The 12884-nt window shown below is 40.5% G+C and overlaps 1 protein-coding gene across 1 annotated transcript in view; it reads left to right on the forward strand.

The window, feature by feature from the left end:
• Positions 1-12884, forward strand: part of ncan (neurocan) — a 178118-nt gene that overhangs the window by 69191 nt on the left and 96043 nt on the right. The window contains exons 7-9 of the mRNA XM_005795699.2: positions 950-1243; positions 2890-3744; positions 9398-10549. Of these exons, the coding sequence (XP_005795756.1) occupies positions 950-1243; positions 2890-3744; positions 9398-10549 (2301 nt within the window). The remainder of the gene's footprint in view (positions 1-949; positions 1244-2889; positions 3745-9397; positions 10550-12884) is intronic.

The following is a 12884-nucleotide window of genomic DNA, read 5'->3' on the forward strand; positions in this document are numbered from 1 at the left end:
TGAGTACTTTATCTGCAACCTGTTTCTGATCCATAAACAGTCTGTACGGACTTGAGTCAGCCATCAATGCTAATTTTGAAAGGCATCTCCAGACCAAATAATAACCCAGTACATAATCCACCTTGATATTTTATTTCATTTTGGTTGCCAGGCTGAAATTAGATGTTTGCTGTACTTTAATGACCTCCTCTGTACTCCGGAGAACAACTAATACAACAGCAGGCTTTTAAAACCACAGTCTGACCTTCTCAGTGGGTGAGCTTATTTGGGTCGTTTATTAAGAGGTGGTCCAGCCGCAGGTATCATCAAATGTAATGGAGAAAGGTCAGAGTTTTCTAGAGCTATTTACACTTTATTTATATGTAGAATGCCACCGAGATGCTAAGGAGGCAAAGGTTGACTGATTCAATTAATTATCTTTTTTTCAATAAATGACTCAGTAGAACATTGTGAAAAATATGCATCCGTCTATTTGCCTATATCTACTGAATTTTGACGGGCTGCTGGAGGCTGGTGCTTAGACCTAGAGGTGAAAGGGCAAAAGGCAAGCTGCATCCTGGACAGGTTGCCTCGTCCATTACAGAGCATTATTTCATATCTGCATACGTAACATTCTTTTTCTTGCTTATTTTCATCACTAATGGCAACTATTTCTAACAGTTAGTTTCCTTTTTAATTGGTTCCCCGTCATTTCATTTCACTTTGTCTTGATTACTGAGTTGAGCTGAACACAAAATTGCATTTTCTTGACTGTTGGCTTTAACTGTACTGAAGCAATTTTCTTCCTGTTTAAAGATATTTGATTTTGAAAAATGTGAAACGAGGGTGCTACTTTCATGCTTTAAAAGTATTTACTTTTTCATCATAAAACAACAAAAAGCTACAGACTCAAATGTATTTATTAAGCTAAATCAACCATGAAGCCTGTCAAAAACGTCTCCATCTCCAGGTGAAGTGTTCTACTCCACGGTGCCAGAGAAACTGAGCCTGGCCGCCGCCTCCACCCACTGCCACTCTCTGGGAGCCCAACTGGCCACCGTCGGGCAGCTCTACTTGGCTTGGCAGGCTGGTCTTGACCAGTGTGATCCCGGTTGGCTGGCCGACGGCAGCGTCCGTTACCCCATCAACGTCCCACGGAAGAACTGTGGCGGAGACGAGCCCGGGGTGCGGACGGTCTACAACAACCCAAACCGCACCGGCTTCCCGGACACCACCGCCCTCTTCGACGCCTTCTGCTACAGCGGTACCGAGAGCTCTCCGGTGTCTGATAAAGTCAATGTAAAACTGTTTGGGTAATTGCCATAGCAACAATTGCGAGGTCTCGGGACTTGCTTTCCATTTAGATTTTTAATTAGCACTAAGTGTGTGTGTGTGTGTGTGTCACACATGAAGGACTTGGAGGAAGCCTGTGACATTTGTGTTCCTCCTGGTGGATTTGAGAGCTGGTGTGTTGGGTGCAGAGGAGGCTGAGAGACAGATGAAAAGAGGAAGAGGCGAGAACAAAGAACATTGATTATTGGCTGACGTTGCCATTTCATCTCGAGTCAGATGAAAGTTGAAGAATTTACAGAAAAACTATCCACATCTTCTGAGCTGGTCCCCATTTTTGTCACGTTGTGACACGCAACATTCTAGCACATAATTGTGATTTAGTTTTTTTCTTTTAAACACTTTTAATACTTTACTCCTAAATATTTACTATATTTACTACTAAATTTTTAACTGAAATTGAATGAAAGGTTAGGTTATTAAAAAAAAAACATTGATCATCTCAGGAGCTGCAAGGAGTAGACTAACACTTCACACTAAACAAACATCCAGACACTGAAACATGACAACCTCATGTTTCAGTGTGGGGAAGCGAATGAAGCTAAACACGTGGCATTGCTGACTTAATAAGAGGATGCAAAAAGCTTAAGATTATGACAGAAGGACCAGACAAAGTGCAGACCTAAATTTAATAGAATATACTTGGCAATAATTGAAAAATGATATTCCGCTTTGCTTTGCCATCCAATTTGATGGGGATAAAGTTATTTTGCAAAAAAAGAATAGGCAAACGTTTAAGTGTCTAAATGTGATAATCTAGACGAGACTTTCTGTAACCGTAGAGAAAATATGTAGAGCATTAACTCAGCAGCGCTGAATACAAATGAATGGCACGCCTTTAACTTTTGTGAAAATAAAACAAAAATAAAAAACATGTATTCTTTTCCATCACCTTTTCAAATATGCGCTACTTTATGTAATCTGAAAGTCAAAATCCGCCCAAAGTCACTGTTTGTGGTCATGATGTGACAAAGTTGCAAGTTACAGTTTTATTTTCACATTGATCCCAATGCACTTCAGCTGGGTCACTGATTTATTGCTTCTAATTTTATGGCCTCGTATTGGTTTGTCGTCTTGCGCTGACTATAAAATGTACCGGCTTCATTTTCGAGACTGACATTTCCATAGATGAAGAAAAATGCCAGTTTCATCTTTCAAAGTGTCATCGCTAAAGTGAACCATTTGCATTACCTCAAATCGTTTTAAGTGAGCAAGAGCGGCGTGGAAACAGAGCGCCTGAGAATCTGTCAAAACAAACATATGATGGATGAATCCATCTGCACATTTGCATTAATATTCAATACAAATCATGCCTGCTAAAGTGAGATGTTAAATTGTAATGTGATTTGTTTGATAACAATTTTTACTTACACGAATCTCATTAAGACCTATTTATATTTGTTAGTTTAAAATGACAGGAGCTTGTTTTGAAAAATCAGAACCTCAAGCAGACGTGTCGTTTTTATGTTTTGCATTCACTCCAGCACTGATTATAATGACAGGTGTTGTGCAGCTGCAGATAAAGCAAGTGAAGCGAAATGTGAATGTTGTGTGTTGCAGCCCATCAGCCAGCAGCGATCCAGGCTTCTGAGGCGAAGGCTTCGTTCCAGCCTCGGAGACCAGCATTGGAGGCCTCATCTTTAGTCACTGAAGCCCAGAGACGGGGCCCCTCCGCCCGAACGTCCACCTGGGCTGACTGGTTTTCCTTAAACAAAACCGTAAGCCCCTCGTTTAGTAAGAACGACGAGTCGTCCGAGACATCCGAAGAGCATGATTTAATAGACTTGAAGCCTGAGGAAAAGTGGGATGAAAGACACAATGGATCCACGATCGGCCCGATAGACGCTTCTGATGGAGCTGGCAGCAACATCACTTCTGGCTTCCAGGACCTCGAAAGTGCAGAGAGGCGTGGGGTTTCAGCTCATGAGGACCTGGATCGCAGTTATCTTGGATCAGACGCGCCAGTGTTGTCCTCCGTTGATTCTTCCACCCCTCAGCCTCAGGCAAGTTACAGTCTTCTCACTGAATTTGTTAACACTCTCATGAGGCCCTTTAAGTTCTGGACAGGGAGCAAAGGGACTGACAAGACAGAGAGGGGACCCACACTGCCTGAGGAAAGCGCTGCAGAGAATCAAACGCAGGGAGAGGCGTTTGGCAAAAATCTGAGTATCCCTAAACCCGGTGGAAACAAGGGCAGCATGGACAATGCCATCCTGGAGCACAGAAGTGGCACTTTCCCCCTCAGGGCTCCCAAAAGCGGACTGCAGAATTCAGAAAAGGGGCTGTCAGAGCAGGAAAAAGAGCTGATGCCTCTCATTAACCTGGTGCCTACGATCCAAAATGCCGAGCAGAAGCCCAGCAGCGCTCACGGAGGAACCAGCTCGATCAATGACAACCTGCAATCCACGTTTAATGGTAAGACCTCATCTGTGATTTTCACAGGTCCGACATGAACTTATTGTAACCCCAAAAGCAATGCTGTTTCGTTTGAATTCAAGCCGAACAGAAACTGTTTGGCTTTGAATGGAGGCATGGTGCATTTAAATGCTGCTGGTAAATACGGGATCTGGTTATGTCACCCTTTTCAAACAGTCTCAGCCTCTGCGCTACACTTTCAATTCTTTCCCCTCGAGGATCCTGTAATATATTCCTCCGCAGGGCAATTTGAGGCATCGCGTGAAATTTAATTAAACTGTAATTGCAAACAAACAAAAGGGAGGCGTCATGTACTGTATAGAAACCTATCGGCGGTGCTTTGTTTGCCGTGCAAGCCTGGCGAGCTTGAATTCCTCTCGTTCAAAACAAAGCCGACCTGCATCCAAACTTGAAGCTTATTCCTATGAGTCAAAGATGCATCAGGCTTAAAAGATTAAATGTGGTGAATAAATTAAATGAAAAGAAAACAAAATAGAATTTTGGTCTTTGTTAACCAAAAACACAAGAAGGCCTTCTTTGAGGAATGTGTGGCTAGTAAAGGTCAACAGTTTATTTTCAGCTGATATGCTTTAAAAACCCTAATTTTATACTGCGACTTTACATAGAGTTAATGTGGGAGGGATAAAGTATGCAGGGTTTTTCCAATTTCCTGAATAGTGTGGATTGGATATCTATTCAATGAGTCAATGTGGGGCAAACTGCAAGTTTCTTAGGGTGTTTCTCTATCAGCTTTTCTCTTGTTGAGACTGAAATTATTGCCCATTCTTCTTGCAAAATTGCTTAAAGTCAACCAGACTGAATGAAGGACGTCTGGGATCATTAAGGTTCAAATCATGCCACAAATTCTCAAGGTAAAGGGTTGTCCTGCTGGAAGGTGAAACCTTGTCTGAGTGTTTTTTTTTTCTCCCAGTGTTTAATAGGCTTTCTTCCAGAATTGCTCTGCATTAAGCTCCATTCATCTTCCTATAAACCCTCACCAGGTTCCCTGTCCTTGCAGAAGAAAGGCGTCCTCACAGCATGTTGCCGTCTACCACATGTTTTATGAGTGAGGTCTTTTCAGAGTCTTAGGTTTCTACCGCATATAGCCTTTTGCACACAAGTCAAAAAGTTACATCTTTTGCTTCTTCCGACCATCACCTAGACATCCACAACATGACTTTGCAGAGCAGATTTCTGATTATCTCCTTTCAATAATTAAAAAAAACAAACAATTTTAATTCCCTAAACGTCGCATTGTGGAGTGTTTCAAACAGATTTATCCCACCATAGCAAAGGATATTTGCAGCTCCATGAGTCTCTGATTAATGTTTTCCTTTTCTGGCCCATAAGTCTAAATGGCACAACCTACCATGTCTTGGTAGGTTGTGCCACACTCTTTTCATTTCAAAGATAAGAAGAAAAACAGGGCCTCCAAGCTTTAGATGTTGCTCTAAATCCTAATCCTGCTTTAACTTTTCTTCTGGCATGTCCGCCATGTTCCTTGGTCTTCATGACTCTGCTTGTTCCATAATGTTTTCTAACAAACTTGATGAGGATGTCAGCAAATAGCTGCAGTTAATCTGGGATTAAATTACAGACAAATGGATTCTGTTTACTGTTCAGATGGCTCCCAGAGACACCTGGTTGCACTGGCTTTCATTTATGAGGACTACAGTGAAGGGGGGTGAATAAATATGCATACCACACATTATTTCTGATCATAAAAGAAATCTAAATCATGCATAATTTATAACCCAAACCTGAGAAAAAAAATCTAATGAAATTTTAGGTTAAAAAGACGATTAAGAGGTATTATTACTTCGTCGTACAAGCTAGAAGATTCCTGCACCGAAAACTAACCAAGCAATACATCTGCCGTAATAATAATAATAGACTGGGGAGACACACAAAAGCTGTAGAGGAAGGTGTAGCACAGCTCATGGCAAAGGGAGGCAGCTTTGCTTCTAATAGCCATGACAAAAGGAGAGGACAGAGAGTAAGGCAAACACTCTCACGCAGATAGCTAGAAGAATTATTCAATAAGTGCTCTGCTTTTCTCACCTTACAGTTCCTGGCTTTATTAATATTAATACTCACCGTTGTGTTACCTGAAATCCCCTGGCAACTCCATATCAAGGTATTAACGAAAACTCAAGCTTTAGTCGCCATGCATTATTTACAGCCTTATCCAATTAACGCGGAGGCAGGCCTGTGCCTCTGCTCACTCCAATCTCCATCTACGTCTCAGCCAATTAAGGGCCCGGCTCCTCTGAAGGTAGACGCTAATGATCACAGTAGAGGGTGGGGAACAAACAAGACCGCAGCAAGGAATCGGAGGAAACGAGAAAGATGGAGAAAAGACGGTGAGGTGAAGAGTTTTTTCTTTTCTCTCTCTCTCTCTCTGAAGCTGCTGTGATGGGAAACTGCCAAGCTTAGGTTCCTTCCTATGGACTCATCAGAGGGTTGAGCTAACTCTGCCACAGCACACTGCAGGATGTCTGCTGGATCACAGCGGTCCTTTGCAATTAAAAGTGACATGTTGAGTTTTTGATTAAGTAGAACGCTTTGCTTTGCTTTGCTTTGCCATGGATGCAATGCATTCTGGTAAAACCTTCATCGCTACAGCGTTGAGGTTGTTGCCAACTACTGGCACAAAATAGGTATTGTTGATATTTGATTTGCTGCAACATTAAAAACTGCATAAAAAAACTGAGTGGAATCATTCCAGCCAAATAAATAAATGCATTTTCATAGCAGAAAAAAAAATCAAATACACTTTTCATTGTTGCTACAATAGCAGTATAAAAAAATACGTCAAAACTGAAAACAATATAAATGAAAACGACAGATTGAACAAAATATAATTACTATCCAGTGGTCTATGCTTTTTAGCTGAATCTTTTACCCGATGGTAGAAGCTCAAATTTTCAACACGTTCAATGGAATCATGGTAGGAAATGGGAGACGATTCGATCTCCACTTGTCCCTCCTGCCTGTTAAAGGGGCAGAATTTTGTAAAATCAACTTTTTTAGGTTTATATCATGTTACAATGTTATTTTCTCATCAAAAAAACATACATGGAGTGTTTCTCTGATTCTTTCATGCATATTTGGAAAACAAATCCTTGAAACTTGAGATGTCAGATTGCCAGTTAAGTTTCTTTTAAGTTATGTTTGCTATATATTGCATTTTTCTAAAAAAAAAAAAAGTTACTTGACTATGTTATAAAATGCCACTATGTGCCTGGAAAATACACAATGTCACTCATTTGAAAAGCACTTTGCAGATTTGCACAATCACATGACTATCTCCCTCTGGAGACGTTCAATTGACAAGGTCTAGGTCAGGATGACTTTCTAGAAACTAGCCACTGATTATATTTGGACAGCTTGACAACCAGATGAATTCACAATGAAGGGAAAGCAGCTTGTGGTAAATTCTCTCTTTTGTCATAAACTAGACTTATTATTCAAAAAGCAGATTTGGAAATTACTTTTAATTCAACATATTCTCCATTTAGGCATGCTTGGCGCCCTTAAATTGAAAGAGTATATCTTGCAGGCTAACAAACAATTTTTTTCAGTCTGTAAGTATTGTTTTTTTTTTAACTATCAAACAATTCTTTGATTCTATTAATTCCACGTTTTCCCTTTAAAAAAACAACAACAAAAACACACACACATACACAACACGTCTCACATCAACCAAATCACCCCTGAGCCTGAACTGGTTCCATTGAAAAATGTAATGTAGATGCTCCTGACATGGTTCATAGATCCCTGCAATAAGTCCTCGGTGGATTTTATTAGACGCCGTATCTGTAGATGGTACGTTGTTTCCAGCTCCCCTTCCCTTCTTCCCTTTGTCGGGCTCCGCTCTCACAATTTAATATCATGTCTGCCTGACCCAGGAGATTCTTGCAGCCCGCTTACCCCGGTGAAGTGGAGTGAACGCAGCCGAGGCAGAGGCACTTACAGTTGGAAGCACGCAATTACAGTCTGAAAGGGGCTTATTATAAGTTTGTTTTGCAGCGTTTCTGCTTCGGGTTGATTTTTCCTTTCTTCTCAGTCTGCTGCCGACAGATTTACAGCAGCACAGATGAACTTAACCGGTGCTCTAAACGCTGCCATGAAATCATCCAAACCTACACCTAATCGTCACATTTTATTTGTTACATGGGTCATTACGTAGATGATCAAACCAGATTAATGTGTTTAATTATTCCCACTTCCATCAGCGTGCAAAGTAAAACTATGTAACTACCTATTTGGATTATTAATAGGACAATTATGTCTGGCTACAAGGCTCTTATGGTAATGAACCCGCAACTCATAAACCTCACTTAGGCATAAGGCAACGGAGCACCTTCTGAATAATTTACGTTCAGTTTAATGTTTTATGCATGGACATCTTTGTGTATGTTCTGGCTCGTGCTGTAATTTGTTGTGCCGCTGCACTTTTAGGACATGTTAAGCAAGCCGGAGACGGAGCTGAGCGAAGATGAATGCTGCATGCACCGGCCCCTCACAGATGCAGCTGCAGCACTGCCCTAAAAAAAGCCACCTCATACCAGCCATGACTCACTCATGCAGGCAGAATGAATTATTGATCGTGTTGACAGAGTCAGGTTTAAAGCTTGTAAGCTGATGAGGTACAGTGGACCACTTAATCTAAATAAAATGACCCCAGATGGAGCTGGTTGCAGAGCTAATTATTTGACTATTGTGTTGCAAACGCTCCTGTTTGTTTCCGTATGGCCTCCACCGCTGCAGGTAACTGTATATCAGCAAGAGGCTGTTTGGAGTAAAACACTCCTCAGGGACTGAGAGTAGTAGATGAAATTACGTTCAGGTATAGGCTCTCATTTGATGTGTGTGCATTTGCTGCATATTTTTCTTTACTTTTCTGCATTCTAGTGTTAATTTTTGTTTATTTGCTGTTAGCAAACCTCGTTGTCAACAACAGTAGGTTGTTCAAACGAAACTTTGTGATCAGTCACCTGTTCCACCATCCCTTTCTGTCACTTTGAAGCGTATCTCCTCTCTTTAGTGGTCTATTTTAAGTCGTTTTGCTACACTTTACCCACTTTCACAGTTATACTTTTGTCTACAGATGAACACTAGTTTCGATTTCAAATATTTTTATATTCAATGTGAAAAAAATGTCAAAGAAAAATTCCTTTAGTCTCCTGCTGGGGACCACAGAAATGACATTAAAATAAATGAGTAAATACAGAACATTTTTATAAAAAAACATCTTGAATAAGTTATGGTGAGGTGTTGAAAAGGAAACCAAGGATAGCAAAACTGTGCAAAATTGTCAGAAAATATCTGTAAAGAAATCTGTTTCATTTGGTATTAGTCAGACTCCATTAAATTATATTTCTATAATTTTAAAAAGGCAGTTTAGTTAAAGAAAAAAAAACTGAATATATAAATACCATTGAAGAAGTTGCATTGGGTTACCATTAACCTGAGAATAGCTCGCCTCAATAAAGCCAAGCTGGTGCTAAGATGTGGTCACCTTTTCCTAATCATTGTAAAACTGTGATCTGTTTTTATTGGCAATTACAAATCCATAGATTTAGATCCTCACCACCCCAAGTGTTCAAATCATATTAATCACTTCTCCATGTCTGTTTCTTTCTTTCAGAATTTCTTCCTTCTGATCCCATTGAGAATTCCTCACCTTACAAACATGTCAACAAATCTGGCCTTCAGGGTTCCAAGCAAGGCCATTTCCTTGCTTCCGTCTCCAATGCTCACTTCCATTGGCCAATTAAGTCAGAAAATGGTCCCAAACGAGGTCGTCCTGAAAATGTGGCCTACCTGGATGAGCAAGAATCTTGGGAGCCAAAAGAATCTAAAGCAGGACCTCTGGAGTTGATGACGCTGCCTGACTCCCTTCATCAGGAGAACCTGGAGAACTACTCAGGTGAAGGCAAAGATCAGGATCTAGAAGGTGCTTTGACTGACAAAGGCAGAGCTGTATCAGGAGAAGAGAAAGACGTGGAGGGAAGTGGAAATGGAAGCAGCTTTCCGGCTGGCTTTGAAGTGAAAGTCAACACACTGTCCAGCATTGGTGTCAAATTAAGTCCCACATACAAAGTTTCACCCAAACCAAGCAGTTTTGTGACAGTGGGAGAACACACTACTCTGTCTCAGTGGCTGCTGGTTAATCAACCCACCACCTCTCCTCAGGGTGCCATGGAGTCAGACACAGCTGAGGAGGCAAAGGGAGAGATACTGTATGTCCACAGACCAACTGAGATGCTCTCTCTGCCGTCTTCTTTGCAAACACAAGATGAGAGTAAAGATATGGGGATGGCTTCCACACCTGCAGCTCTGCTGGAGGTACTGACATCTTCTGAGGTGACCACAGTGGAGCCTTTGGCCACAGAGCCACTCAGAACATATCCTGCCACCACAGTCCTTATCTCAGAAAATACTTCAGACACCTCTTCTACAGAGGAAGCATCTATTTCCATTTCATGGGTTCAGGAAAAGCAGAACATTAGTGTACCGGACCAGCAAAACCTTCTCTCTGTGACTCTGTTGCCTACTGAAGGAGCTCAAACTGGAGTCGTTCAATTGAGCACCAAAGCCATAAACTCTGAAATTGGCCTGACAGAAATGGAATCCAGATCTGCAGTCACTGAATCTTTTGTTGTGGGAAGTGTCCGGACACCTTCCACAGAGTCAAAACCAGAGGAACACAAAACCACAGAGGCTACAGAGGACAAGGATGCTAGCAACCCGTTTGGCAGTCTCGTACCTGACTGGGCTTTCGGCCTCATTCCATCAGGTAAGTTCCTTTTTATATTACCAGAAAATGAACGCATTGATAATGTCACATCTATCAGTGATTTTGCTTATAAATAGGAGTTTTCTTAAGTGCTTTTCTCTGGAAACATGTTTTACCTCTGACTGAATTAATCTATTTTTTGAGTTTGTGTCACTCTTAAATGTTCTCCAATTGTGAACAATTGCCCCTCGTTAAATCACATTTTGTGGTTGACATTGATCTGATTGCGCTCAATTATGCATAAACAGCTTTTGTATAAAACCTTTTCTAACACATGAAGAAAGGTTTCTAAAAGCCCTTCCTTTTTTAAGGTTTTAGAAGGTCTCTAAAAGCAACACACCATGCCCCTGTCCAGGACCTTGAGTCACAAATGAGATTTATAGATTCAGAGAAAAATTTCAGCTGTTAGTGCATCTCTATGTGGCACATTGACCTCCATGACAGGTGGTGTAAAAATAAACAGTGGGAGGACATGAAATGTCAGGTTGTACCTTTTTCTTATCCTAATCTGCTGTCTTATTAATGGAAAAAGCAGGGTGTGTGTGTCTGTGTGCAGGCGTGTGTGTGTGTGTTACAGTCTTACACCTGGAGTTCACAAGGTTTTGATTGGTTGCTTGTCTGTTGCTTTTCTTTCTGAAAAATAACCAGTTTTTCAGAGCTAGAATATGAAGAACTGGTACAAAGCAAGAACTAGCATAACTTTTGATATGGAGGCAGTTTGGTGGTAGAAGCCATTGCCCACCAATCAAGATTTTAGAGGTTTTAGTCTTGTGGTCATCATAGAATAACTGCAAACAATACATGCACAGTCATACACAATTTTGTAATCCACAAAGAACGCAGAACATCATTTAAAACACGGTGGGTCTGACTTGTGTTCAATATTCAAAAACGAGAACGAGGCAAAAATTGAATCCATGGAAAAAGTTCCATTGTGAAAACTACAGGTTGTTTAGGGTAACTTTTTTCCCCCTCTTAATAAATAAAACCATAATTTTGTTTGATATTAAAATGTATTTTAATTAGGTGTCTAACATCTAACTGTGGCAAAAAAGTAATAACAGAAGATATCTGGAAGGCACTGTCTGTAGGGGACTTGATGAGAAGCAAAGGATTAAAGCGCCAGCAGGATGTTATCATTGTTGCACGGACACCATCTGACTTCAGAGTCTCTATCAAATGTCTCAAATTTAAAACATCCACTCCCGTGTTTCCTCCCCTGTGTTTCCTGTTGTTTCATTTTGCCAGTCCCCTCTGCTTCCTTGTCTAAAATGGATTTTTATTCCACCCTGGTTCTCAGTTTTTTTAGTTTTTTTTTTTTTAGCCTTTTCTTTCTTTTTCTTTTCCTTTCTCTCACTCCCACGCTATTACAGAGACAGCTGCAGACAGCGAGGCACTGCAGCGAGGTGAGACCAACTAGGTCTTAGGCAAGTAATTAGTGGGTCAGAGTGAGTGCAATTAGATGAACTGGGGAGCGACGGAGAACCTAGTGCCCGACAAATCAATGCAGACACAAACTACAAGATGGGACTTGTAATTGACTGCGGTCTCTTCTCATTTTCCAGTTTGCTCGCGTTTACTCTGTTCCAGTTTTGGGTGCTGGCCTCAACTTTTTTTCTCACGCATTCATTGTGCACCATGACGGGAATATTCTGGGGTTTTTTTTTGTCTCTGTGCGCTTGAATTGATTTTCTCTCTTTTATTTCTTTAATTGGACTTGCTACTGTGGCAAAGTAAATGAACAAACATTGCTTTCTATAGCCACTTAGTCCCTTCTTGTCTAAATTATAATAAACATGTGCAGGCTCAAATGTTATATAATGTGATTTTTAAAGAACCTCTCTTTTTTTATTAATTAAATTTTTTTCTCCAAGATATTTTTATGAAGATTTTCCTCTTGAAAATCTGATTACGGTATATTCCAATCAGAATTAACTTTTTTCAATGAACACTGGATAAAAGCAGTTTTCAAAGCATTAAGCTCATCTTTGAAGCTATAACAACCAGGAAATAAGTGAAAAACAAGATTACAGACTAAATAAAGCAACCAAATAAAATGGGAAATAACTTTTTAACACTTTTATTTGACTTAACGAACTGGGGGTTCTTGAAACCCAAGAGTGCAGCACACATAGAGAAACACCCAATTATGAAATGAAAACAAAAAGGTCTGAACTTTGACTGGGTCATTCTAGCGTGTGTCATATACGTTGATCTAATTCATTTTCTTGTAGTTCCAGTTTTATATTTAGGATTGTTGTGATGAAAAGTGAACCTCCTCTCCAGTTTCATGTCTTTTCCACCCTCTAAAATATTTCTTTCTTGGATTTCTCTA

This window comes from Xiphophorus maculatus, chromosome 9, assembly GCF_002775205.1.
Source record: "Xiphophorus maculatus strain JP 163 A chromosome 9, X_maculatus-5.0-male, whole genome shotgun sequence".
Taxonomy (NCBI): Eukaryota; Metazoa; Chordata; class Actinopteri; order Cyprinodontiformes; family Poeciliidae; genus Xiphophorus; species Xiphophorus maculatus.